General features: G+C 47.9%; 1 protein-coding gene across 1 annotated transcript in view; it reads left to right on the top strand.

Moving 5' to 3' along the window:
• The first annotated feature begins 247 nt into the window (after positions 1-247).
• fbxo4 (F-box protein 4) overlaps positions 248-27254 on the top strand; it is a 31820-nt gene continuing 4813 nt past the window's right edge. Inside the window, exons 1-6 of the mRNA XM_072257516.1 lie at positions 248-821; positions 6041-6267; positions 19375-19595; positions 20074-20149; positions 22440-22642; positions 25593-25768. Coding sequence (XP_072113617.1) covers positions 663-821; positions 6041-6267; positions 19375-19595; positions 20074-20149; positions 22440-22642; positions 25593-25768 — 1062 coding nt within the window. The 5' untranslated portion in view covers positions 248-662. The remainder of the gene's footprint in view (positions 822-6040; positions 6268-19374; positions 19596-20073; positions 20150-22439; positions 22643-25592; positions 25769-27254) is intronic.

The raw sequence follows: 27254 nt of genomic DNA, 5'->3' as shown, positions 1-27254 counted from the left end.
CCTGAGCCAATAGGCTGGTCCTAGACTTATTTACTGGCATAATTTACATATTACTATTTAACTATTGATGGTTTTATTACTATTTGATTATTTATGGTGCAACTGTAACGAAAACCAATTTCCCCGGGGATCAATAAAGTATGACTATGACTATAAATGTACCCTTGGCTGCATCCACTGCAGTTTGTGTCAGAGCATTTCACAGATTCACTATACTCCGGCTAAAAAAAAATTCCTCCTTACCTCTGTTCTAAAAGATCACCCCTCAATTTTGAGGCTGTGCCCTCTAGTTCTGGATATGCCCACCAGAGGAAACATCTACTTTATCTAGTCCTTTCAACAGTGGGTGACAATAAAGTGGTGATAACTTGGTCAGTGATGATAGATCTGTCACTCCCAGGATGCTGCCAATTTTCTCTCTCCTCGCTGGGAAGCGGGACCTGTCAAACTGGAAAGCTCCTGAAGTGCACACCTCCGGCTGTAAGGGCGCGGCTTGGGGCAGGAGGAGAGCGGCCGGCCGGCCGGCCGGAGTGAGGGGTTGAGTATCAGCGAGGCGAGGGACTTGCTGAAAGTGACGGGCAGGGCCGCTACTCCCCGCTCCAGCGTGCGAGCTCTGCCCGGGAGCCGGCGGAGGAGGTCCCGGGACCGGCCGAGCGCCGCCGATGGCGAGCGACGAGTGGAGCAGGATCGAGCGGGCGATCCGGGCGGGCCTGGGCCGCCTCCGGGACCGCTACCTGCGCAGCGCCGGAGGCCGGCCGGAGGAGAGCCCCCCGCCGGAGGAGGGCCGGAGGAGTGGCGCGGCGTCGCTGAACAGCCTGCCGGTAAGCAGCGCCCCTCCCGCCGTCTCGCCGAGCCGGCGAGGCCCGGGCTCCCGCCGCGGCCGCGGAGGACAAGTCGCCGGCTCCCCCCGGCCGTGGGATAGCGACCTTCACGGTGGGACACGGTCGGGAAGCCTGCTGGAGGGGACTCTACCCCCGCCACCCCAGAGGCTGCTCGACCTGCTGAGCAGATTGATCAACACCGACCCCTCCACACCCCCAACCACCGCTACTCTATCATTTCCTGTCAGTCCCCTAATGTACAGACACTCCCGTCTCTAGTGTCACTTCATGGACATACAATCTATCTAAGCTCAGTAATGTATTTGTCAACGTGGAGCTGAAAGCGAGTTTGTAACTCTGCTGGGATGTTGGGAATGGCGAGGGTAGAGTGCCATGGGGGGTGGGACAGATGGTAGAGAAGGAGAGCCAGAGGTGGGACAGTGGTGCGGGTGCAGACACACCCAGCCTTGAGACACCAGGCAAGGTCATCTGATTCCAAACAACTAGCTTATTGACCATTACAGAATGTCTCTCCGGTGCTTCCCGCTCCCTCCCCTCTCCCTTCCCCTTTTCCCATCCATGATTCCCCTCTCCCTGCCCCTTTCCCACTTTCAGTCCACAATAGAGACGCACATCAGAGTCAGGTTTACCGTAAACACAAAATAATCTGCAGATGCTGGGGTCAAAGCAACACTCACAACACGCTGGAGGAACTCAGCAGGTCAGGCAGCATCCGTGGGAAAGGTCGGTCGACGTTTCGGGCCGGGACCCTTCGTCAGGACTGTAGGGGGAAGGGGCAGAGGCTCTATAAAGGCTGGTAGGTTCCAGGTGAAAAACCAGGAAGGGGAAGGATAAAGGGGTGGGGGAGGGGATAGGCAGGAAAGGTGAAGGGGGAATAGGGGAAAACACAATGGGTAGTAGAAGGAGGTGGAACCATGAGGGAGGTGATAGGCAGCTGGGGGAGGGGGCAGAGTGACATAGGGATAGGGTCTGGTAATCCCCTCCCCCTCCCCCCTCCCCCTCCCTCTCCCCCTCCCCCTCCCTCTCCCCCTCCCCCTCCCTCTCCCCCTCCCCCTCCCTCTCCCCCTCCCCTCCCCCTCCCCCTCCCCCTCCCCCTCCCCCTCCCCCTCCCCCTCCCCCTCCCCCTCCCCCTCCCCCTCCCTCTCCCTCTCCCCCTCCCCTTCCCTCTCCCTCTCCCTCTCCCTCTCCCTCCTCCCTCTCCCTCTCCCTCTCCTCTCCCTCTCCCTCCTCCCCCTCCCTCTCCCTCTCCCCTCCCTCTCCCTCTCCCCTCCCTCTCTCCCTTTCCCTACCCCAATGTTACTCTGCCCCCTCCCCCGGCTGCCTATCACCTCCCTCATGATTCCACCTCCTTCTACTACCCATTGTGTTTTCCCCTATTCCCCCTTCACCTTTCCTGCCTATCCCCTCCCCCACCCCTTTATCTTTCCCCTTACTGGTTTTTCACCTGGAACCTACCAGCCTTCTCCTTCCCACCCTCCTCCCCACCTTCTTTATAGGGCCTCTGCATCCTCCCCCTACAGCCCTGACGAAGGGTCCCGGCCCGAAACGTCGACCGATCCTTTCCCACGGATGCTGCCCGACCTGCTGAATTCCTCCAGCGTGTTGTGAGTGTTGCCAGAATCAGGTTTATCATCACTCACTTACAGCATGAAAATTGTTTTTTTTTGTAACAGCAGAACTGTGGAATGCATAAAATAACCACAGTACTGAGCAAGACTTGGGCTCCCTAGTTTTATATATATGTGCCTGAGACTTTTGCACAGTACAGTTGACTGGGTACTCCTCTCCAAAGATGCTTCCTGACCTGCTGAGATCCTCCAGCATTTCGTAGGTTGATCCAGACTTCCAGCATCTGCAGAATCTCTAGTGCTTAAGAGTATAAGACATGGGAGCAGAATGAGGCCATTTGGGCTATCGTCTGCCTTTCCATTCATCATTTCTCAACCCCAACCCCATTCTCTGGCCTTCTTCCTGTAACCTTTATTCCCCTAAGAATCTGTCAACTTTCACTTTAATATAAACCAAATGATTTGGCTCCTCTGCCGTCTGTGTCAATGAATTCCATGGATTCACCACCCTCTGGCTAAAGAAATTCCTCCTCATCTCTATTCTAAAGGGCCATCCTTCTATTCCGAGGCTGTGCCCTTTGGTCCAAGACTCCCCCACTATTGGAAACATCCTCTCCACATTCACTTTATCTAGGCCTTTCAATGAGATACCCCCTCGTTCTTCTAAACTCCAGTGAGTACAGGCCCAGGGCCATCAAATGCTCCTCATATATTAACCCTTTCATTCCCAGAATCATTCTCATGAACCTCCTCTACAATGCCAGTACATCTTTTCTTAGATGGGGGGAACGTCGACTCAGACCATGAGAGGACTGCATCGGGCATTTTCATGCCTTACAAGGCACAGATTGGAAGTCTGTGTGGGGCGCCACTCCTCGCAGACTGGAGCAATGTGTGATTAAGTGCCTTGCTCAAGGATACAAACACGCTGCCACAGCTGAGGCTCGAACTAGCGACCTTCAGATAATTAGACAAACACCTTAACCACTTTTCTGAGATAAGGGGCCCAAAACTGCTCACAATACTCTTAAGTGCGGTCTGACTAATGCCTTATAAAGCCCCAGCAGTACATCCTTGCTTATATATAAACATAGGAACATAGAGAACCTACAGCACAATACAGGCCCTTCGGCCCACAAAACTGTGCCGAACATGTCCCTACCTTAGAAATTACCTAGGGTTACCCATAGCCCTCTATTTTTCTGAGCTCCATGTACCTATCCAAGAGTCTCTTAAAATACCCTAATGTATCTGCCTCCACCACCGTCACCAGCAGCCCATTCCACGTACTCACCCTCCCACTCCTGTGTAAAAAAACTTACCCCTGACATCTCCTCTGTACCTACTTCCAAGCACCTTAAAACTGTGCCCTCTTGTGGCAGCCATTTCAGCCCTGGGAAAAATCCTCTGACTATCCACATGGTCAATGCCTCTCATCATCTTATACACCTCTATCAGGTCACCTCTCATCCTCCGTCGCTCCAAGGAAAAAAGGCCGAGTTCACTCAACCTATTCTCATAAGGCATGCTCCCCAATCCAGGCAACATCCTTGTAAATCTCCTCTGCACCCTTTCTATAGTTTCCATATCCTTCCTGTGATGAGGTGACCAGAACTGAGCACAGTACTCCAAGTGGGGTTTGACCAGGGTCCTATATAGCTGCAACATTACCTCTTGGCTCTTAAATTCAATCCCACGGTTGATGAAGGCCAATGCACCGTACGCCTTCTTAACCACAGAGTCAACCTGCGTAGCAACTTTGAGTGTCCTGTGGACTCGGACCCCAAGATCCCTCTGATCCTCCACACTGCCAAGAGTCTTACCATTAATACTATATTCTGCCGTCATATTTGACCTACCAAAATGAACCACCTCACACTTATCTGGGTTGAACTCCATCTACCACTTCTCAGACCAGTTTTGCATCCTATCAATGTCCCGTTGTAACCTCTGACAGCCCTCCACACTATCCACAACACCCCCAACCTTTGTGTCATCAGCAGATTTACTGACACACAGTGAAACTCCCTCTACACTGTCCCACACACACTCCCGGGGTCAGACACAGAGTGAAGCTCCCTCTGCACTGTCCCATCACACACTCCCGGGGTCAGACACAGAGTGAAGCTCCCTCTGCACTGTCCCATCACACACTCCCAGGGTCAGACAGAGAGTGAAACTCCCTCTACACTGTCCCACACACACTCCCAGGGTCATCTGCGTGGGCGGCTTCTTGCCTTCTGGTTGCATTTTAGCCCCACCCTATTTATATATGGTCATCCAGTAAGGAGGGGTCATGGAGGGACGAGGATGTCCTTGTCAACTTGCTCCCGGGGCTGGCGAAAACAGCCTTCTGTGGGTCTTGGAAACGGCTGGCGGGAGGATCTCCCTGGGCAGACTGCCTGGCAATGTTTAGGGGGTATGTTCGTGCTTGGGCGAATATTGAAAAGGAACACATGCTGTTCACGGCGACCTTAGAAGGATTCTGAGACCGTTGGGCTCCGCGGGGGGTTATTGCCATCATTGACAGAGATGGAAACATTTTAGTTTAATGTGTATTGTCTATTTGTAGTGAAGTACTGTAATTGTGTTAGTCAGTGGTTTGTATATATAACACTGAATTTGTAATAAAGATATTTTGTATTAAAAAAAGGGTCAGACACAGAGTGAAGCGCCCTCTTCACTGTCCCATCACACACTCCCAAGGTCAGAGACAGAGTGAAGCTCCCTCCACAACTCCCTATTCCCAACTCTGGCCTCTTGCCTCTTCTCTTCACCTGCCTATCACATCACCCTCATGCCCTCCTACTTCCCTTTCTCCCATGGTGCACTCCCCTCTCCTATCAGATTCCTTCCTCTGCAGCCCTTTAGCTTTCCCACCTGGTTTCACCTATCCTCCCCTCCTCCCCCACCCCCCAGATCCACTTTTTAAATTCTGGTCTTTTCCATGACCCTTTCTAGTCCTGATGAAGGGTCTCCGCCTGAAACGTTGTCTGTCTCCGTTGATGCTGCCTGACCTGCTGAGTTCCTCCAGCATTGTGTGTGTGTGTTGCTCTGCACTGTAGAAACCAGAACTAGATACAGTGCTTCAGGTCCAGCCCAACGGCATGACTTCCTAACTTTTATACTCAATGCCTTGACCAATGCAGATCCATGAATTATTACGTCTGCATCCGAGCATACCGTGCAACGTATTGTTTGTATTCACAACCAACACAACAGCAGGATATGCCGGGGCAGCCTTTAATGTTGTCCCACATGGTGCTGCCAACACACACATTCCACCCGCCTCCTTTACCACCCCATCCACGTGCACAGCAAGATCCGTCTGTACATCAGTGATCATCTGTGCTGAGGATCCAACATTCGCAAAAAGACAGTCAAAGTGAGTGAGCCATTTTACCCCGAACCTCTGCAGTCGAGTGGAGAGTACGTTCAAAATAGATCCCAGAGGGTAAAAGGCAAGGACTTTAAATGTCAGGTTTTTAAAAGAGAATCCTTTGTCCATTGCCTGCAATGCATCTGCCGTGTATCGTTACTGATATTCCAACCGGACGACTGATCATTTGTGTTGTCCTCTTTCCCCACTGTTGGCAGTCCAGGCTGAGATCTGTGTGTGTTTGGTTTCAGGAAGAGTTACAACTTTACATCGTGGCTTTGCTGTCCCCCAGAGACCTGTGTCAGCTGGGGAGTGTCAGTCACTACTGGAACACCATGGTCCGCGACCCACTGCTGTGGCGCTACTTCTTACTGCGAGATCTCCCTCACTGGAAATCTGTCGACTACCTGTCTCTACCCAATGCGGCCCTGCTCACCAAACCACTCACAGATACAACGCAGCAGGATTATATGGCAACGTGAGTGAAATTTTTTCTCCAAAACCCGCTGAATGCTCACCATCTGCTCCATGGCGAATGGTAGTCCTAAAGCCTCTTCCAACAGACCAGATCTGGCTTGTCATCCCAAGTAATACATATTACCTGTGATCAGTGTATCAGAATCAGGCTCATTATCTCAAACAGTATCACAGAACACTATTACAGGCCCTTCAGCCCATCTAGTCCATGCTGAACTGTTATTGTACCTAGTCCCACTGACCTGCACCTGGACCACAACCACCGTCCATACCCCAGTTCAATATTTAAGAGAAATTTGTTTAGGTTCATGGATTGGAGGGGTATGGACGGTTATGGTCCAGGTGTGGGTCAATGAGACTAGGCAAAGTAATAGTTCAGCACAGACTAATTGGGCCGAATGACATGTTTCTGTGCAGTAACCCATGACCTCTACTTGTCATTTCATCCAACCTCAGTGGAAAAAGCCTGCTTATATTTACCCTATGCCCCCCATAATTTAGTACATCTCGATCTAATCTCCCCTCAGTCTTCTGTGTTCCGGAGAATAAGATCCTAACCTATTCAGCCTTTCCCTGTGACTCAGGTCCTCAAGTTCTGGCAAATCCATGGAAATTTTCTTTGTACTCTTTCAATCTTTCCTGTAGGTAGGAGAGCAAAATCTGCACATAATACTCCAAATTAGGCCTAACCAAACTCTTATACAATTTCAACATAACATCCCAACTTTGATTTAAGAAGGTCAATGGGTCAAAAGAAGTTTCAGCAACATCCTTGTGAATTTTCTCTTTCTCTTTAACATTTGTCATGAAGTTTGTTGTTTTGTGGCATCTTTACAGTGCAATTGCAGGATTCACAACCTCAGTCCCTGTCCCTCTCTACCCTGTGTCGTGCTCGTAGATGCAGGATTCACAACCTCAGACCCTGTCCCTCTCTGCCCTGTGTCGTGCTCGTAGATTCAGGATTCACAACCTCAGACCCTGTCCCTCTCTGCCCTGTGTCGTGCTCGTAGATGCAGGATTCACAACCTCAGACCCTGTCCCTCTCTGCCCTGTGTCGTGCTCGTAGATGTAGGCTTGAGAACCTCAGTCCCTACCCCTCACGGCCCTGTATCGTGCTTTTAGACAAGATGAGTCAGAATATCAGTCACTTGCCCTCACTGCCCTGTATTGGAATTGTAGATGTAGGATTGAGAACATCAGTCCCTACCCCTCACTGCCCTGCATCTTGCTTGTAGATGGAGGATTGAGAACATCAGTTCCTACGCCTCCTGCCCTTTCTCGTGCTTGTAGACGGCGGATTCAGAGCCTGTCCCTACCCCTCGCTGCCCTGCTTCTTGCTTGTAGACGGAGGATTCAGAGCCTGTCCTTTGCCCTCGCTGCCCTGCTTCTTGCTTGTAGATGGAGGATTGAGAATACCCATGCCTACGCCTCCTGCCCTTTCTCGTGCTCATGGACATAGGATTGAGAACCTCAGTACCTAACCTCACTGTTCAGTTCTGCTTGTAGATTGAGGGGTGAGAACTCAGTCCTGACCCCTCACACCCTGTATCATTCTTGTTGACGTAGGATTGAGATTTTCAGTTCCTACTCTTCACTCCCCGGTATCGAGCTTGTAGATGTAGGATTGGGAACCTCAGTCACTTCTCTTCACTGCCCTGCATCTTGCTTGTAGATATATGACTCAGAACCTCAGTCCCTAACCCTCACTGACCTTTATCATTCTTGGTGATGTAAGATTGAGATTCTCAGTCCCTACCCCCTCACTGCCCTGTGTCCTGCCTGTAACTGTTGGGTTCGCAACCTCAGTGCCTAACCCTCATGTTCCTGTATTGTGCTTGCTGACATAGGATTCAGAATCTCAGCCTCTAACCCTCACTGCCATGTCGTGCTTGAAACTATAGGATTCAGAATCTCAGTCCTCAGTCCCCACCCCTCAATGACCTGTATCGTGCTTCTAGACACAGGATTCAGATTCCCAGTCCCTACCCCTCACTGTTCTGTATGATCCTTGTTGACGCAGGATTAAGGTTGTCAGTCCCGTCCCTCACTGCCCCGTATCGGGCTCATAAACGTTGGATTCAGAACCTCAATCCCTGACTGCCCCATATTGTGCTTGTAGACATGGGATTGAGACCCTCAGTCCCTACCCCTCACGGTCTGCTATGGTGCTTCTACATGCAGGATTGAGAACCCCATTCCCTGTCCCTCACTGCCTTGATCAAGCTTCTAGATGCAGGATTCACAACCTCAGTCTCGAATCCTCTCTGACCTGTATCGTGCTTGTAGACATGGGATTGAGAACCCCAGTCCCTGTCCCTCACTGCCCCTATCGAGCTTGTAGATGGAGGATTGACAATCCCAGTTGCTACCACTCACTCCCTGTATCGTGCTCGTAGACACAGATTGAGAACCCTGGTCCCGATCCCTCACTGCCCTGTATCAGGCTTGTAGAGATAGGATTCAGACCTCAGTCCCTGCCACTCACTGCCCTTGTGGAGTTAGATTTTGGAATCTCAGTCCCTACCCCTCACTGCCCTGTATCAGGCTTGTAGACATAGGGGTCTTGAGTCTCCCAGTGAGGGAGGGCGGACAGTCACTGGTGTGTGTCCAGATGCGGCTAATAGCTCTGCGCCTCAGGACGGGCGGGCATCAGCTGTGCTGCTTTGCGGAGTCTGTCCGGCTTCTATCAGGACCTACTGAGAGTCTGGAACATGGTTGCCTCAGGCCAGGAATCTCCTCCTCGGGTAGAGGATGAAGTCCTGGATGACCCTTGCCCTGCCTCAACGGACGTGGGTGCGGCTCAGTTGTGTGGAGCGACTCAGGCTGAGCTGCTTGTCAGGTCTAGGCCCCGCAATCTTATCCAAGAGCCGAGCCGTCTCTCCTCGACACCCACAATCCCGTTCAGGGATGCAGGTAGGAGGTATCTGTATGGGCTGCTGCTCCACACCCTCTGCTTCCTTGCCCTTGTCCACCGTCCCGACAAGCCATGGCAGTCGGTCTTTCCACCTGGAGGTGAGGGGGGTCCCCAGTGGAAGTCCCTTTACGAGGGGGTTCTTCCCATGCACCTTGGGGATCTCGGCTGGAGGGTGCTGCATAGAGCGGTGCCTTGTAATAAATTCTTTAGTCTGTACACGGATCTCCCAGCCGCATGTCACTTCTGCGGGCTGGAGGAGGCCGTGTATCATATGTACGTGGAGTGTGCGAGGCTGCAGCCCCTTTTTGCGTATTTGCGTGGGCTGCTTCTCACCTGCTGGTTGCATTTCAGCCCCACCCTATTCATATATGGTCATCCAGTAAGGAGGGGGGCACAGAGGGATGAGGATGTCCTTGTCAACTTGCTCCTGGGACTGGCGAAAACAGATATCCGTGGCTCCTGGAAATGGGTGGCGGGAGGATCTGCCCAGGCAGACTGCCTGGTAACGTTTAGGGGGTATGTCCATGCCTGGGTAACCACTGAGGGGTAACACGTGTTGTCCACGGTGACCATAGAGGCGTTCCAGGACTATTGGGCTCCATGGGGGATTAGTGCCATCATTGACAGAAATGGGAACATTTCAGTTTAATATCGTTTGTCACAGTTGTGTAGTAATTGTATTAGTCACCAATTTGTATATATTGGAGCACTGAACTTGTAATAAAAATATTTTGTAAAAAAAATAATGGGGAACCTATTAATTGAGAGCCTCAGTCCCTACCCTTCACTGCCCTGTATCTCAGTCCCTACCCCTCACTGCCCTGTATCTCAATCCCTACCCCTCACTGCCCTGTATCTCAATCCCTACCCCTCAATGCCTCCATCGTGCTTGTAGATGGAGGATTCAGAACCACAATCTCTGTCCCTGTCTGCCCCTATCGAGCTTGTAGACGTGGGATTGAGAACCTCAGTTCCTAACCCCTCAGTGTCCTATATTGCGTTCGTAGATGTATGCTTCACAACCTCAGTCCCTGTCCCTCACTGCCCTGTATTGTCCCTGTAGACGCAGGGTTGAAAATCTCAGTCCCTGTCCCTCACTGCCCTGTATTGTCCCTGTAGACACAGGGTTGAGAATCTCCATCCCTGTCCCTCACTGCCCTGTATTGTCCCTGTAGACGCAGGGTTGAGAATCTCCGTCCCTGTCCCTCACTGCCCTGTATTGTCCCTGTAGACGCAGGATTGAAAATCTCCGTCCCTGTCCCTCACTGCCCTGTATTGTCCCTGTAGACGCAGGGTTGAGAATCTCCGTCCCTGTCCCTCACTGCCCTGTATTGTCCCTGTAGACGCAGGATTGAAAATCTCCGTCCCTGTCCCTCACTGCCCTGTATTGTCCCTGTAGACGCAGGGTTGAGAATCTCCGTCCCTGTCCCTCACTGCCCTGTATTGTCCCTGTAGACGCAGGGTTGAAAATCTCAGTCCCTGTTCCTCACTGTCCTGTATTGTCCCTGTAGACGCAGGGTTGAGAATCTCCGTCCCTGTCCCTCACTGCCCTGTACTGTCCCTGTAGATGCAGGGTTGAGAATCTCAGTCCCTGTCCCTCACTGCCCTGTATTGTCCCTGTAGACGCAGGGTTGAAAATCTCAGTCTCTACCCCTCACTGCCCTGTATTGTCCCTGTAGACGCGGGGTTGAGAATCTCCGTCCCTGTTCCTCATTGCCCTGTATTGGCCCTGTAGACGCGGGGCTGAGAATCTCCGTCCCTGTCCCTCACTGCTGTTTACCATGCTCGCTGTGCTGGATTTACTCTGGACAGATGAGTTTGCTTTTTGATTTCAGAGACCATGGTTCACTCACCTCAGGGATTCATCTTGCTGCACCAACTCTGACTCCAGGGTGTTTCTTCATGTTGAGAGACAGATCTGAACACTGTTCTCCATGTGCAATTTCATCAATTTCCTGTGGTCTTATGTTGCAAAACTTCCTTCCTTTCACATTCTGAGAGAGGCATAGGCTCACATTCTCCTTACTGGTTAGTTTTTGCACCAATGTAAATTTAAATTGATTTAATACTGTCACATATACTGAGATACATTCAGAACATTGTCTTGCACACTGTTGATACAGATCAGATCAATACAACAGTACTGATAACAGTGTTACAATCATCGACAGCATGCAGGACAGACAGATAATAATGTGCAAGGTTGACAGTGAGGTCAGGAGACCGTCTGATCCTACATCTCAAACAAAGGTGTGAGAGTGTGGAACAAACTGCCAGCACAAGTGGTGCATGCAAGCTTGAGTTCAACGTTTCAGTGAAGTTTGATAGGTACATGGATGGTAGGGGTATGGAAGGTGATGGTCTCGGTGCGGGTCAATGGGAGTAGGCTGTTTAAAAGGTTTGGCACAGACTAGATGGGCCAAATGGCCTGTCTCTGTACTGTACCTTACTATAACTATCACTCTGTCTCCATGTTCACTGTTGTTTCACTTGCCACATATACAGCCTGACCCACTGAGTTTCCAGCATTTGCTGTTCCTGTTTTAGTAATTTCCCGAGTTTCTTATTTATCTATCTACCTGTCTGTCTGTCTATCTGTACTTGGAGATGCAGTACTATCTACGTACTTGGAGATAAGGTGCCGCACGAGAGACTTACAAATAAGATTTGGATGCATGGAGTCAGAGGAAGTGTATTGGCATGGATAGTGGAGTGGTTAACCAATAGAAGGCAGAGAGTTGGTATAAATGGGTGTTTCTCCGGTTGGCAGTCAGTGGTGAGTGGGGTGCTGCAGGGGTCGGTGCTGGGCCCGCAGCTGTTTACCATTTACACTGATGATTTGGAAGAGGGGACTGAGTGTAGTGGAGCAAAATCTGCTGATGACACCAAACTGACTGGAAAAGCAAATTGTACAGAGGATATGGAGAGTCTGCAGAGGGATACAGATAGGTTAAGTGAGTGGGCCAAGGTCTGGCAGATGGAATACAACATTGGTAAATGTGAAGTCATCCACTTTGGAAGGAATAATAGACGAGCAGATTATTATTTAAATGGTGAAAGATTGCAGCATGCTGTTGTGCAGAGGGACTTGGGAGTGCTTGTGCATGAATCGCAATAAATTGGCTTGCAGGTACAGCAGGTTATTAAGAAGGCGAACGGAATGTTGGCCTTTATTACTAGAGGGGTTGAATTCAAGAGCAGGGAGGTCATGCTGCAACTGTACAGGGTACTGGTGAGGCCGCACCTGGAGTACTGCATGCAGTTCTGGTCTCCTTACTTGAGGAAGGATATACTGGCTTTGGAGGCAGTGCAGAGGAAGTTCACCAGGTTGATTCCAGGGATGAAGGGGTTAACCTATGAGGAGAGATTGAGTTTCCTGGGACTATACTGTTTGGAATTCAGGAGAAGGAATCTTATAGAAGCATACAAAATTTTGAAAGGGATAGATAAGATAGAAGTAGGAAAGTTGTTTCTATTGGTAGGTGAGACTAGAACTAGGGGATATTGCCTCAAGATTCAGGGGAGAAGATTTAGGATGGAGATGAGGAGAAACTGTTTTTCCCAGAGAGTGGTGAATCTGTGGAATTCTCTGCCCAGGGAAGCATTTGAGGCTTCTTCACTAAATATATTTAAGATACAGTTAGATAGGTTTTTACATAGTAGGGGAATTAAGAGTTATGGGGCAAAGACGGGTAGATGGACCTGAGTTTACAGACAGATCAGCCATGATCTTATTGAATGGCGGGGCAGGCTTGATGGGCTGGATGGCCTACTCCTGCTCCTATTTCTTATGTTCTTATGTAAATGCTGGAAACACACAGCAGGTCAGGCAGCCTCTGCAGCAGGAGAAGCAATGAACAGGAATATGAAGATCTGTGAAGCCAGCAGACAAGAAGTGGTTTGAAGTGGGCTGAAGTGATTCTCTCATTCTTAAAACTGGAAATTTATAAAACTGGTCATTTTACCAATTAGTCATTGGCTCTTTAGAAATATTCAAAACCACCACTTTGGCAACTCTCTTTCAAGATTACTGCACCAAGTGTTCATCAGTTCTTCATTTCGAACATGTAGTGGTGTATGTCTCCCAACACTGCTGATGGAAAAGCGTTCTATAATCGAGTAACTTAGCATAGCCTGAATGCACGACATCTGTCCAATCTGGTTTCCTTTCACCTCCTCCAACAACCAACAACAGTTAGACAGCACGGCCCACCATGGTGTCTGCTGAGCCAGTCCCATCTGCCAGATCCCTCTACATGTCCTATCCGTGTATGTGCCTATCGTGGTAATTGTCCCTGCAGCCACCGCACCCACTTCTCTGACAAGTTGTTTCAGGAGCTCATGATCCTCAGGTGAAAACTCTGTCCCTCGGGTCCCCTTTAAACCTTTCCCCTCTCACTGTAAACCACTGTCCTCTTGTTTTAAACTCTGCTGTGCTGGAAAAAAGCCTGTGACCATCCATACCTCTATCATGTCAACCCTCAGCCTCTCACTCTCCAGGGAGAACAGTCCCAGCCTCCCCACTTCTCTCCAAGCTCAAGCCCTCCAGCCCGATGGGAATTTTCTCTGCACCCTCTCCATCTGAAGCACTCTACCCCTGAGTAACAAGAAGGAGCTAGAGGAAGAACTGATTTTAAAATTCGTGAAAGTAATTCCAAAGTAAAAGAGAAATATAAAACGTCAATTTGATGGAAGTTAGACACAATAAGATGTGCAGTTATGACAATCTCATTATCCAGTACAATGGAGATCGTGGAACTGGCACAGAGGTCTGTAAGAATTAAACCTCAGTACAACAGAGTACAGCACAGGACTTGACCCTTCAGTCTACGATGTTTGTGCCAAGTATGATGCCAATTTACGCTGTATATCCGTCTGCACATGGTCTATTCCTGCCAGCTCGTGCCTGTCTATCTTGTTGATCTGTACGACGCAGGGCAAGTTTTCACTCTGGCTCAGTACATGTGACAATAATAAACCAAATGTCCCTTAAGCAGTGCTGTTACAGGCTCCACCCACTCGTGATAAAGACCTGCCCCACACATTCCCTTCAAATCCTCCCCCTCTTGAAGCTATGCCCTCTTTTATTTGATACTTCGACCCAAAGGAGAGGCGGTGGTGTGGAGGTGTGTCTCTACCAAAGGAGGTGTAAGCTGCTCCTTCCTCCGCTAGCCTGCAGGTCACCCCCACCCCGATCAGGGTCACGTGAAACCATGGGAGACAGTAGACAATAGGTGCAGGAGTAGGCCATTCAGCCCTTCAAGCCAGCACCACTATTCACTGTGATCATGGCTGATCATCCACAATCAGTACCCCGTTCCTGCCTTATCCCCATATCCCTTCACTTATCTTTAACAGCTCTATCTAACTCTTTTTTGAAAGAATCCGGAGAATTGGCCTCCAGTGCCTTCTGAGGCAGAGCATTCCACAGAACCACAACCCTCTGTGTGAAAAAGTTTTTCCTCAACTCTGTTCTAAATTGTCTACCCCTTATTCTTAAACTGTGGCCTCTGGTTGTGGACTCCCCCAACATCGGGAACGTGTTTCCTGCCACTAGCGTGTCCAATCCCTTAATAATCTTATATGTTTCAATCAGTTCCCCTCTCATCCTTCTAAATTCCAGTGTATACAAGCCCAGTCGCTCCAATCTTTCAACATATGACATTCCCGCCATCCCGGGAATTAACCTCGTGAACCTACGCTGCACTCCCTCAATAACTAGAATGTCCCTCCTCAAATTTGGAGACCAAAACTGCACACAATATTCCAGGTGTGGTCTCACCAGGGCCCTGTACAACTGCAGAAGGACCTCTTTGCTCCTATACTCAATTCTCCTTGTTATGAAGGCCAGCATGCCATTAGCTTTCTTCACGGCCTGCTGTACCTGCATGTTTACTTTCAGTGACTGATGAACAAGGACACCTAGATCTTGTTGTACTTTCTCTTTTCCTAACTTGACACCATTCAGATAGTAATCTGCCTTCCTGTTCTTGCCATCAAAGTGGATAACCTCACATTTATCCACATTAAACTGCATCTGCCATGTATCTGCCCACTCACCCAACCTGTCCAAGTCACCCTGCATTCTCATAACATCCTCCTCACATTTCACACTGCCACTCAGTTTTGTGTCATCTGCAAATTTGCTAATGTTACTTTTAATCCCTTCATCTAAATCATTCATGTATATTGTAAATAGCTGTGGTCCCAGCACCAAGCCTTGCGGTACCCCACTAGTCACTGCCTGCCATTCTGAAAAGGACCCATTAATCCCTACTCTTTGTTTCCTGTCTGCCAACCAATTTTCTATCCATGTCAGTACCCTACCCCCAATACCATTTGCTCTAATTTTGCACACTAACCTCCTATGTGGGACCTTATCAAAGGCTTTCTGAAAGTCCAGGTACACTACATTCATTGGCTTTCCCTTATCCATTTTCATAGTTACGTTCTCAAAAAATTCCGGAAGATTACATAGAACATAGAACATAGAATAGTACAGCACAGTGCAGGTCCTTCGGCCCACAATGTTGTGCCGATCCTCAAACCCTACCTCCCATATAAGCCCCCACCTTAAATTCCTCCATATACTTGTCTAGTAGTCTCTTAAACTTCACCAGTATATCTGTCTCCACCACTGACTCAGGCAGTGCATTCCACGCACCAACCACTCTCTGAGTAAAAAACCTTCCTCTAATATCCCCCTTGAACTTCCCACTCCTTACCTTAAAGCCATGTCCTCTTGTATTGAGCAGTGGTGCCCTGGGGAAGAGGCGCTGGCTATCCACTCTATCTATTCCTCTTATTATCTTGTACACCTCTATCATGTCTCCTCTCATCCTCCTTCTCTCCAAAGAGTAAAGCCCTAGCTCCCTTAATCTCTGATCATAATGCATACTTTCTAAACCAGGCAGCATCCTGGTAAATCTCCTCTGTACCCTTTCCAATGCTTCCACATCCTTCCTATAGTGAGGCGACCAGAACTGGACACAGTACTCCAAGTGTGGCCTAACCAGAGTTTTATAGAGCTGCATCATTACATCGCGACTCTTAAACTCTATCCCTCGACTTATGAAATCTAACACCCCATAAGCTTTCTTAACTACTGTGGACATGTACCCCCAGATCGCTCTGCTCCTCCACACTACCAAGTATCCTGCCATTTACTCTGTACTCTGCCTTGGAGTTTGTCCTTTCAAAATGTACCACCTCACACTTCTCCAGGTTGAACTCCATCTGCCACTTCTTAGCCCACTTCTGCAACCTACCAATGTCTCAAAGCATGATTTCCCCTTCGTAAATCCATGCTGACTTGGACCTATCCTGCCATGGGAGCAGGTGGTGGGTGGTCGTATGAGCAGCCGGTGCAGATCACAAGTCCTGGTTATGTGACTATTGACGCCAGGCAGACAATATCTGAAGGTATTCATAATGGCTGGGATCACCCATCTTGTAAAGACACTGCCCAGAAGATGGCAATGGCAAACCACTTCTGTAGAAACATTTGCCAAGAATAATCTTGATCATGGCAATTTACGCTATTTGCCTCTCACAACTTTATACTTCTACCTGGTCACCCATCAGTCTCTGATGCTGCAGAGAAAACAATCCCCAATTGTCCAACCTGTCCTTACAGTGAATACTCTCCCATCCAGCAGCATCCCGACAGCTCAGAGGCATCGCAGTAGCAGAACACTTTGATGGGAGGTGCTGCTGTATTGAATGGCTGACCGGGCCTGAAGGACAAAATGGCAAACAACTGCTGATTCTCTGTGTTGCTATTTATACCAAGAGGGCCAGATAAAAAGGGAAAGGTGTTTTGCTAGAATTGTGAAAAGCCCTGCTCACTCCATTGCTGGCAACTATCATTCTGTGATTTACTCATTGGAATGGATACATTAGCTTAGGGAAGGAGTATGCTCTAGGCGCCACCTGATGTTCTTGGCATGCTGTAGGATACCTGATGTTCTAGGTGTGCTGTCTGTATACCTGATGTCTGGGTGTGCTGTAGGTTTCCTGATGTTCTAGGTGTGCTGTCTGTATACCTGATGTTCTGGGTGTGCTGTCTGTATACCTGATGTTCCACGTGTGCTGTCAGTGTACCTGATGTTCTACGTGTGCTGTCTGTATACCTGATGTCTGGGCGTACTGTTGGTTTCCTGATGTTCTGGGTGTGCTGTCAGTATACCTGATGTTCTGGGTGTGCTGTCAGTATACCTGATGTTCTGGGTGTGCTGTCTGTATACCTGATGTTCTGGGCGTGATGTCAGTGTACCTGATGTTCCATGTGTGCTGTCAGTGTACCTGATGTTCTACGTGTGCTGTCTGTATACCTGATGTCTGGGCGTACTGTTGGTTTCCTGATGTCTGGGTGTGCTGTCAGTATACCTGATGTCTGGGTGTGCTGTCAGTATACCTGATGTTCTGGGTGTGATGTCAGTATACCTGATGTCTGGGTGTGCTGTAGGTTTCCTGATGTCTGGTTGTGCTGTCGGTGTACCCGATGTTTATATAATTATACATTCTGGGCTTGTTGTCTCGCAAACATTTAAGGGCCAAGTGTTTTTTATTTTTAGGATCTTGAAAGGTATTTTGGATCATATTTAGGGGGGCAAAAACCTTTCCTTATTGTGAAGCCTGGAGCAGGGATGTCTTGAAGCAGATGCTCAAGCAGAGTGTGGAATTGTGAAACATCGTCCCTCAAAAGCCTCAGATATGGCTCATATATAGTGGCATGCAAAAGTTTGGGCACCCCGGTCAAAATTTCTGTTACTGTGAATAGCTAAGCGAGTAAAAGATGAACTGATTTCCAAAAGTTAAAGATGACACATTTCTTTATTATTTTAAGCAGGAAAACTTTTTTATTTCCATCTTTTACAGTTTCAATTTTAAATTCATCAGTCCACAGGACTTGTTTCAAAAATGCATCAGGCTTGTTTAGATGTTCCTTTGAACCTTTTGAATAGAACTTTTTGGCCGCAATGAGGAAAGGTATGTTTGGAGAAAAAAGGGTGCAGAATTTCATGAAAGGAACACCTCTCAAATTGTAAAGCATGGGGGTGGATCGATCATGCTTTGGGCTTGTGTTGCAGCCAGTGGCACGGGGAACATTAACTGGTAGAGGGAAGAATGAATTCAATTAAATACCAGCAAATTCTGGAAGCAAACATCACACTGTCTGAAAAAAGCGCAAGATGAAAAGAGGATGGCTTCTACAACAGGATAATGAACCTAAACACACCTCACAATCCACAATGGACTACCTCAAGCTGAAGGTTTTGCCGTGGCCCTCACAGTCCCCTGACCTAAACATCATTGAGAATCTGTGGATAGACCTCAAAAGAGCAGCGCATGCAAGACGGCCCAAGAATCTCACAGAACTAGAAGCCTTTTGCAAGGAAGAATGGGGGAAAATCCCCCAAACAAGAATTGAAAGACTCTCAGCTGGCTACAGAAAGCGTTTACAAGCTGCAATACTTGCCAAAGGGGGTGTTACTAAGTACTGACCATGCAGGGTGCCCAAACTTTTGCTTCGGGCCCTTTTCCTTTTTTGTTAGTTTGAAACTGTAAAAGATGGAAATAAAAAGTCTTCTTGCTTAAAATATTAGAGAAATGTGTCATTTTTAACTTTGGGCCTTTTGGAAATCAGTTCATATTTTACTCACTTAGCTATTCACAGTAACAGAAATTTTGACCAGGGGTGCCCAAACTTTTGCTTGCCACTGTATGAGTTTATTTTTTTCTTGTGAAATCTTATTGAAGCTAGGATAGAGATCAGCCTCTGTGTTCATGTTTGATAGAATTTAAAGTAAATTTGTTCACAAAATATGTAATTGTCACCATATCCTCTCCTGTGTTTCATTTTCTTGCTGATGTTCACAGTAGATACAAAGAAGTGCATTGGAATCAATGAAAAAATGCACACAAAGTGCAAAAGAGGAACCACCTACTAAATAAGCAGATAGACAGGTAATTAATAGATTTGAGGACATTGGTCCTTGAATATGTTATGGAGCTCAGTGGACTGAATTATTCCTCCTGATCCTGTCCTCCACAAAACATCAGCTACAAAAATCCATCCATCACCCCTTCTGCTTTTCAATGTGCCAGTCCTCTTGTCTGCCCTTTTCACCTGAAGTGCTGATACAGTGAGAGATGGCAGCAACAGTTAACAAGAAGGGTTTCTCTGTGTAGGTACGTGAGGAGCTGTCCTGAGGGCAGAAAGCACTGGAAAGTGAGAAACCCAGTCTACAGCTCTGTCAGTTCCTTCCTCTACTCCCTGGTGTCCCAGGCAGAGCCTCGCTTTGCCATGTTCGGGCCTGGTCTGGAGCAGCTAGATACCTCACTGGTGACGAAGATGATGAATTCACCAAGGCTGCTGCCTGTGGCAGGCTTACCACAGAGGCAGATTGACGGTAAGTCGCTCGAGCCTGCTGGCGCTGTCTGTTTCGTGGCTCCGCTGATCATGGTGAGCTTTCTGTGTTGGTACTGGAAGGTGTGTCGACACTTGCTGGCTGCCCCCAGCACACCCCTGAGCTGTCAAACACTCCTCACACTTTAACCCTTTCATTCCCGGGATGCTGGGTGTATTTAACGGGACATCGTAGAGGGATTTTTCTCTGCATCTAGATCAATCCGTCTCTGCCGTGGAATGCTTGGGCATTGTACAACTCTCCTTCAGTATGATATCATGCCATTACTGACAACATCACGATACGCGCTGTGACTGCTGAATCTTAACCAAGAAGGCCGTTCATTCATTAGAGGAAGATGCAGGGATGAAGGAGAGAGTAGGAAGGGGTTTTCTGTTCACTTCATGCCTGCACCATCGGAACCCGTGACCAACTCCGCTGGGCAGAATCGCTCTCCTAGCTGTGATGTTTCCTATTGCAGGAATTGGCTCGGGAATCAGCTTCTTTTTCAACAAAGAACTCAAGTTCAACATCCTGACTTTATATTCAACAACTTGGTGAGTAATAACTTGTTGTGAGAAGCTGTTCACTGCCGTGGGCTCAGGACTCAGGAACACGATTCACTTGGGTGATTCCTCTTTGGGTCCCCACCACTGTCTGTAAGTTCTCCCCGTGACCACGTGAGTTTCCTCCCATGATCCAAAGACATACGGGTTACGGTTAGTGAGTTGTGGACACGCTATGTTGGTGTTGGAATTGTAGTGACCCTGGCGGGCTGCCCCCAGCACATGCTCAGACTGTGTTGATCGTTGATGCAAACAACACATTTCACTTTGTGTTTCGGATAAATATGACAAAGCTAATCTTTTAACATGTTTTGTGCTAGATTGAGCTTAGTGTCACTTTATTCCAGTATATAAAGTGTATCAGATACACAGTGCATATCCTAGTTGGTGTTTGACAGAGGAGATTGTCTCTCTGAAATCGCCTGTGACTGGGAACTGTTTAACGACTTTTGGACATTATGGATGCAGATTCTGATTCCAAACGTTGGTTGTGTTGGAGATCAGGTTTATTGCTAAAATACAAAAGTAGGGAGGTAGGTTATAGTTTAGTTACCATGTCAGGAGCACTCTGTACAGGTTTGGCCTCGTATTGAAGGAAGAATGTTAATGCATTGAGACACAACAAAAATTGCAGGCTTTCATCGACCAGTGCCCTAGGAAGGATCCTAAACATCAGCTAGACTGACAAAGTAACCAACCAAACACTGTGGGGGAAACACCAACCAGGAAATATAAACACGCAAATGAAAATGGAGGTGGATTGGCCACACCTTCAGAAAGCCGATCGACAACATTACCAGGCGGGGATTAATATGGAATCCCCAAAGAAAGAGGAAAAACAGATGTCTAAAGAACACATGGAGGAGAGATGTTCAGGCCGAAATTATACAATGGGAACACTCCTGGTCCACCCTTGAGAAACTGGCTCAGAACAGAGGACAACAGAGAGGGGAGGTCACCGATGGCCTGTGCTCCACTGGGAAAAGTTATCGCATTGAAAGTAATTCAGAATGAGCAGGTTTCCTGAAGACGAGAGTTGCACAGTCTAGATTGCATCTGGTGGCATTCAGAAGCTTGAGGAGCAACTTGGATGAAATATGTAACTGCAAGGGTCTCCTGAGTATGCACGTGGAGAAGATGATTCCTCTTCCAGGAAATCAAGAATTAGGAGCTACTCATTAAAAATAAGCAGTTGTCCACCGGAGAGAGATTAGGTGTTAGTTTTCTTTCAGAAGACTGTGAGTTGTTGCATTGCTCTTCATCAAAGAGTGGTAGAAGCAGACAGTGAGTATTTTAAAAGTAGAATTACAAAAATATTCTTTTAGGGGGGAGCTGGAAAGTGGCCAGGGGTAGTCAGGAGTGTGGAGTCAACGTTACATTCAGATAAGCCATGATTGTACTGAAAGCCCCATTCTGATTCAGAATCGGGTTTGCTTTCCCTGACATATTTCATGAAATATGTTGCTGCGGTAGAATCAAATACTGTACAATAAAAATATTTTAAGAACAAATAAATAGCGCAAAAAGAGGCCGATAGTGAGGTAGCGTTCTTGGGTTCATTGTCCATTCAGAACTTTGATGGCGGAGAGGAAGAAGCTGTTGAGTGTGTGTCGTCTCCGATGGTAGTAGTGTGAAGAGGGCATGTCGTAGATGGTGAGGGTCTTTAATGAGAGATACTGCTTCCTGAGGCTTCGCCTTTTAAAGATGTTCCTTAGTTCACATATTCCCAGTGACTTGCTAGCAAGCAGCCAAGAGCCAACACTCAGAATCTCTTCACTGCAGAGTATTATTATTTATTGATTTATTGAGGTACAGCACGGTAACAGGCCCCTCTGGCCCAACAAGCCTGCAACTCCTAATTAACTGACTAACCGGTAAATCTTTGTAATGTGGGAGGAAACCAGAGCACCCGGAGGAAACCCACATGGTCATGGGAGAGTGAGCAAAATCCTTACCGACAATGCTGGGAAGTGATCCTGGGCCCCGGTGCGGAAAAGTGTTCTGTTAACTGCTATGCTACCGTGTCTCCCCAGTAGAGTGTTTAATTTAAACCAAACAAGCATGGTGACTCTAGATTTGATAGAATGATCTTTATTATGGGATTATCTAAGGCAAGGGTTCACAGCCTCTCTTTTGCCATGGACCAATACCATTGAGCAAGGTGTGATAGTTTCGATGGTAGATGAGGTGAGACCATCAATATGGACAGAGACCTGCTTTTTCCAAGAGCTGTTTCCGTAATACAGTACTAGTATCTGCAGGATCACCATCCCTTTTTCAGGAAGGAAAGAGAAAGCGCGCGAAGAGCGGAAAACACGGCTGTCAATAAACTGTTTGTGCAACAAGAGCTTGCCGATGCGGACCAAGGTGATGGGGAGAGCGCCCGGCAGAGGGGGACTTTTTACAGCACCATCCCTCAGGTGCAGCAGGTGTGCAGGATAGTGGATGGCTTCGTCTACGTGGCAAACGCTGAAGCGCAGAGAGGTTAGTGCATCTCATCCTTTCAGCCTGTTACTGAAGGCGATGGAATTCTTAGTCTCAGAAAAAGATGTGAATATTTCTCATACCTTGTAGTAGTAACAAGACATAACCAATTTTATGGATAGTTCTGCATTTATATGAATTTAATACCTGGTAGTTTAATGCAGGAAGGTGAGGTGCATGTTTAATGCAAAGTAAAGCACTGTTCCAATAAAATCTGTCAGTGGGCGGGGAGCTGTGTGGAAAATTATAGACACAAGAGATTCTGCAGATGCTGGCAATCCAGAGCAACACACACAAAATGGAGAATCTCAGCAGGTCAGGCAGCATCTATGGAGTGGAATAGAGAGACGATGTTTCAGGCAAGGACCCTTCCCCTGTATTATCCCGTGGCCCACCAGGATTCCGATTCAGATTTATCATTTATCTCGTACGTTGGGTACATGTACAGTGAAATGCACCATCTGCATTAACAACCAACACACCCAAGGACACGCTGAGGGCAGCCCACAAGTCACCGCACATTGTGGCACCAATGTAGCATGCCGATAATGTTCAACAGAACAAGGCAAGCCCAATTGCCACCCCCCACCCACCTGACCCCTTTCACACACACACAGAGGCCTCCAACCCCAAGGATCCAGTCCTTGGCTTGCACTTGCAGACTTGACCTTAAGGCCTCTGCCTCTGGACTCACCAACTCTGGTCTTCAAGGACTCCCAGAGCGGGATAACTTCGACAAGTGTACCTCCCTCCACAATCTCTCATCAGATGCTCTCAAACCAAATGCATAATGGGTTAGGCACAGAGTTGCGCTCCAGTGCAAATCTTGTTACTTTAAGGCAAAACCATCATTGGTTTTTTGCCAGATACTTTCTGGTGTAAGTTTTGCCCAATCTCTTGGACAATTACAGCCCTGTGCAAAAGTCTTAGGCACATAGATATAGCGAGGGTGCCTCAGGCTTGTGCACTGTACTGGATTTGTCAAAGTGGAGTGGAGAGCGAGTGTGTAAATCTGGCAGAAGCAAAGACCGTTTGGAATGGTGAGGATGGAGTGCTGTGGGAGGGGTATCGGACAGGTGAGGGTGGAGCTCTGTGAGACAGGTGAGGGTGGAGCTCTGTGGGAGGGGTATCGGACAGGTGAGGGTGGAGCTCTGGGAGGGGTGTTGGACAGGTGAGGGTGGAGCTCTGTGAGACAGGTGAGGGTGGAGTGCTGTGGGAGGGGTGTCGGATAGGTGAGGGTGGAGCTCTGTGAGACAGGTGAGGGTGGAGCTCTGTGGGAGGGGTATCGGACAGGTGAAGGTGGAGCTCTGGGAGGGGTGTTGGACAGGTGAGGGTGGAGCTCTGTGGGAGGGGTGTGGGACAGGTGGCAGAGAAGGAGTTCCGGGGCAGGGGCTGCAGACACACCCAGCCCTGAGACACCAGGCGAGGTCATTTGATTCCAAACAATTGGTTTATTGATCATTGCAGAGTGTTTCTCTGGTGTTTTCCACTCCCTCTCTTCTCTCCCTCCTCCTTCCCAACCATGATTCCCCTCTCCCTCCCCCTTCCCACTCTCAATCCATGATGGAGACCCATATCAAAATCAGATTTATCGTCACTCACATATGTTCAGAAATTAGGTTTTTTTGTGGCAGGACAATGCAATATATAAAATTATTACAGTTCTGTACAAAAGTCTTCGGCACCCTAGGTACGTATACGTGCCTAAGACCTTTGCACGGTATTGCCCATCTGAGTCAGTTAACGTTGTTGGACTTTATTTTCAAAACATCAGGGGGAGTTGTGCCAATTTCGTCAGTCCTTCAACGTCGTGGCTCCAAGCAGAACTTTGCAGAAAGCCACACACACCACTCTGAGCCTTGTATCAATGACACGCCACACTGGAGAGTCTCCCTGTTACTCGTAGCTCCATCACGGGCATCACCCTCCCACCACTGAGGACATCGTCAAGAAGCAGTGCCTCATGGAGGTGACATCCATCACTCTCAACCCTCACTATCCAGGACATGGCCTCTTCCACCAGGGAGGAGGTACAGAAACCTAGAAGATGTACATTGGGAAACAGCTTCTTCCTCCTCACCTTCAGATTTCTGAGCGGCCCATGAACACCACCTTGTGAATCCAGCTTTTTTTTTACACTATTTACTTAACATAGAATATCAAACATTACGTAAACACAAGAGATTCTGTAGATGCTGGATTGCATAGAACATTAGAGCAGGGTACAGGCCCTTCGGCCCACAATGTTGTGCTGAACTTTCAATCTAACCCTTCTCTCCCACAGAGCCCTTCACTTTCCATCACCCATCTGCCTATTTCAGAGTTTCTTCAATGTCCCCAACACATCTGCCTCTACCACCTCTCCTGGCAATGTATTCCACGCACCCACGACTCTCTAAAAAAACAATGTTAAAAGATATATTTTTGTATTTTATGGTAATATTATGTCTTGGCACTGTGCTGCTGTAGAAATCAATAAATTTCACATCATCCTAGGTCAGTGAAAAAGTAATGCACACAAAATGCTGGAGACATTCTGCAGGCCAGGCAGCATCTGTGGAAATGATTAAACAGTCGACATTTCATCCAAGACCCTTCATCAGGACTAATGACTAATGAGTCCTGATGAAGTGTCTTGGCCCAAGACATTGACTGTTTACTCTCTTCCATAGTTGCTGCCTGTCCTGCTGAGTTCCTCCAGCATTTTGTGTGCATTACTTTGATTTCCAGCATCTGTGGATTTTCTCTTGCCAGTGACAGTGAACGTGATTCTGAGGTCCCAGCAGTGTTAAAGCCCTCTATTGTGGCTGAAGATGGCAGAGAGCAGATTAGTTTGGCACTCTGATGGAATTAGAATATGTCTGGGCCTGCCGATTTTCCCTGAGCTTCCTTTGTGTAAGAATGTAAAAGGCATAATGTTCTGAAATTTAACATGTCTTCTTTTCCTCAGAGCACAATCGTGGAGAGGAAATCCTCCAGCTCCAGGCAATGATCAATCCAGCTCTTGGTCCCCCAAGCCGCCCACTCCTTGTATTGTGCTGTGTTTCGCGACCTGACGTCCAACGGATACCCTGTGTCTACGTATCTCACCAGTTACGGTTATCCCAACTTGAAGTGCCTTGGCTGGTAAGTGCAGATTTTTATTTTTAAGTGTATGATCATACACTTTCTGACATTATATTCCATCTGCCACTTCTTTGCTCATTTGCCCAATCTGCCTCAGTCCTTCTGCCGACTCCCTGCTTTCTCAACAGTACTTGCCCCTCTGTCTGTCCTTGTATCGTCAAGCTGGGCCACGAAGCCGTTAATCCCATCGTCCAAATCATTGACATACAATGTGAAAAGAAGTGGTCCCAACACCAACCCCTGCAGAACACAACTAGTTTCCAGCTGCCAACCAGAAAACGGTCCCTTTGTCTCTTGCCAGTCAGCCGAATTTCCACCCTTGCTAGTAGCTTTCCTGTAATTCCATGGGCTCTTATCTTGTTGAGCAGCCTCATGTGTGGCACCTTGTCAAAGGCCTTCTGAAAACCCAAGTAAATAATGTCCACTGAGTCTGTTCTCTATCTTGCCTGTTATCTCCTCAAAGAATTCCAGCAGATTTATCAGGCAAGATTTCTCCTTCAGAAAACCACACAGACTTCAGACTACTTCATCATGTGCTTCCAACTACCCTGAAACCTCGTTTTTAATAATGGATTCCAACATCTTCCCAACCTTAAAGTCAGGCTAACTTTCCTTTTTTTCTGCTCCTTCCTTTGTTAAAGAGTGGAGTGACACCTGCAATTTTCTGGTCCTCTGAATCTGGTGATTCTTGAAAGATCATTAGTAATGCCTGCACGATCTCTTTAGCTACCTCTTTCAGAATCCTGGGGTGTAGACCGTCTGGTCCTGGTGACTTATCCACCTTCAGACCTTTCAGATTCCCAAGCACCTTCTTCTTCACGCACACACCATCTCAGTCTGTCTATGAGCTCCACGACTAAGAGAATCTGTCATGGAGAGGATGGAAGCCTTGCAACAGTAGTAATTGCTTTTAAAACTGTCAATCAGAGACGGAGAGTTCAAAGTCCAAAGTAAATTTATTATCAGAGTACATATACTGTACGCCATCATGTACAACCCGGAAATTCTTTCTCCTGCGGGTATACTCAACAAATCTATAGAATAGTAACTGTAAACAGGATCAATGAAAGATCAGAGTGCAGAAGACAACAAACTGTGCAAATGCAAATATAAATAAATAGCAATAAATAACGAGAACATGAAATAATGAGATAAAGAATCCTTAAGGTGAAACTATTGGTTGTAGGAACACCAGAAAAAGAATGAGTGCAGTTATCCCCTTTTGTACAAGAGCCTGATGGTTGAGGATTGTAACTGTTCTTGAACCTGGTGGGCAAGTCCTGAGGCTCTTGTACCTTTTACAAGATGGCAACAGCAAAAAAAGAGCAAACGAGACAGACAGACAATTTCTGTGTGTGTGAGAGAGAGGGGTGTAGACAGTATGTGTGTGTGAGAGGGAAATGGATAGACAGGGAGGCTGGGACAGACAGTTTGTGAGCATGTGAGAGAGAGAGATGGATAGAGAGGGGGACTGACACAGACTGTG

This window comes from Mobula birostris, chromosome 5 (assembly GCF_030028105.1).
Source record: "Mobula birostris isolate sMobBir1 chromosome 5, sMobBir1.hap1, whole genome shotgun sequence".
NCBI classification, from domain to species: Eukaryota; Metazoa; Chordata; class Chondrichthyes; order Myliobatiformes; family Myliobatidae; genus Mobula; species Mobula birostris.
The sequence above is the reverse complement of the archived record's forward strand: the minus strand, read 5'-3'. Positions and strand labels throughout refer to the sequence as shown.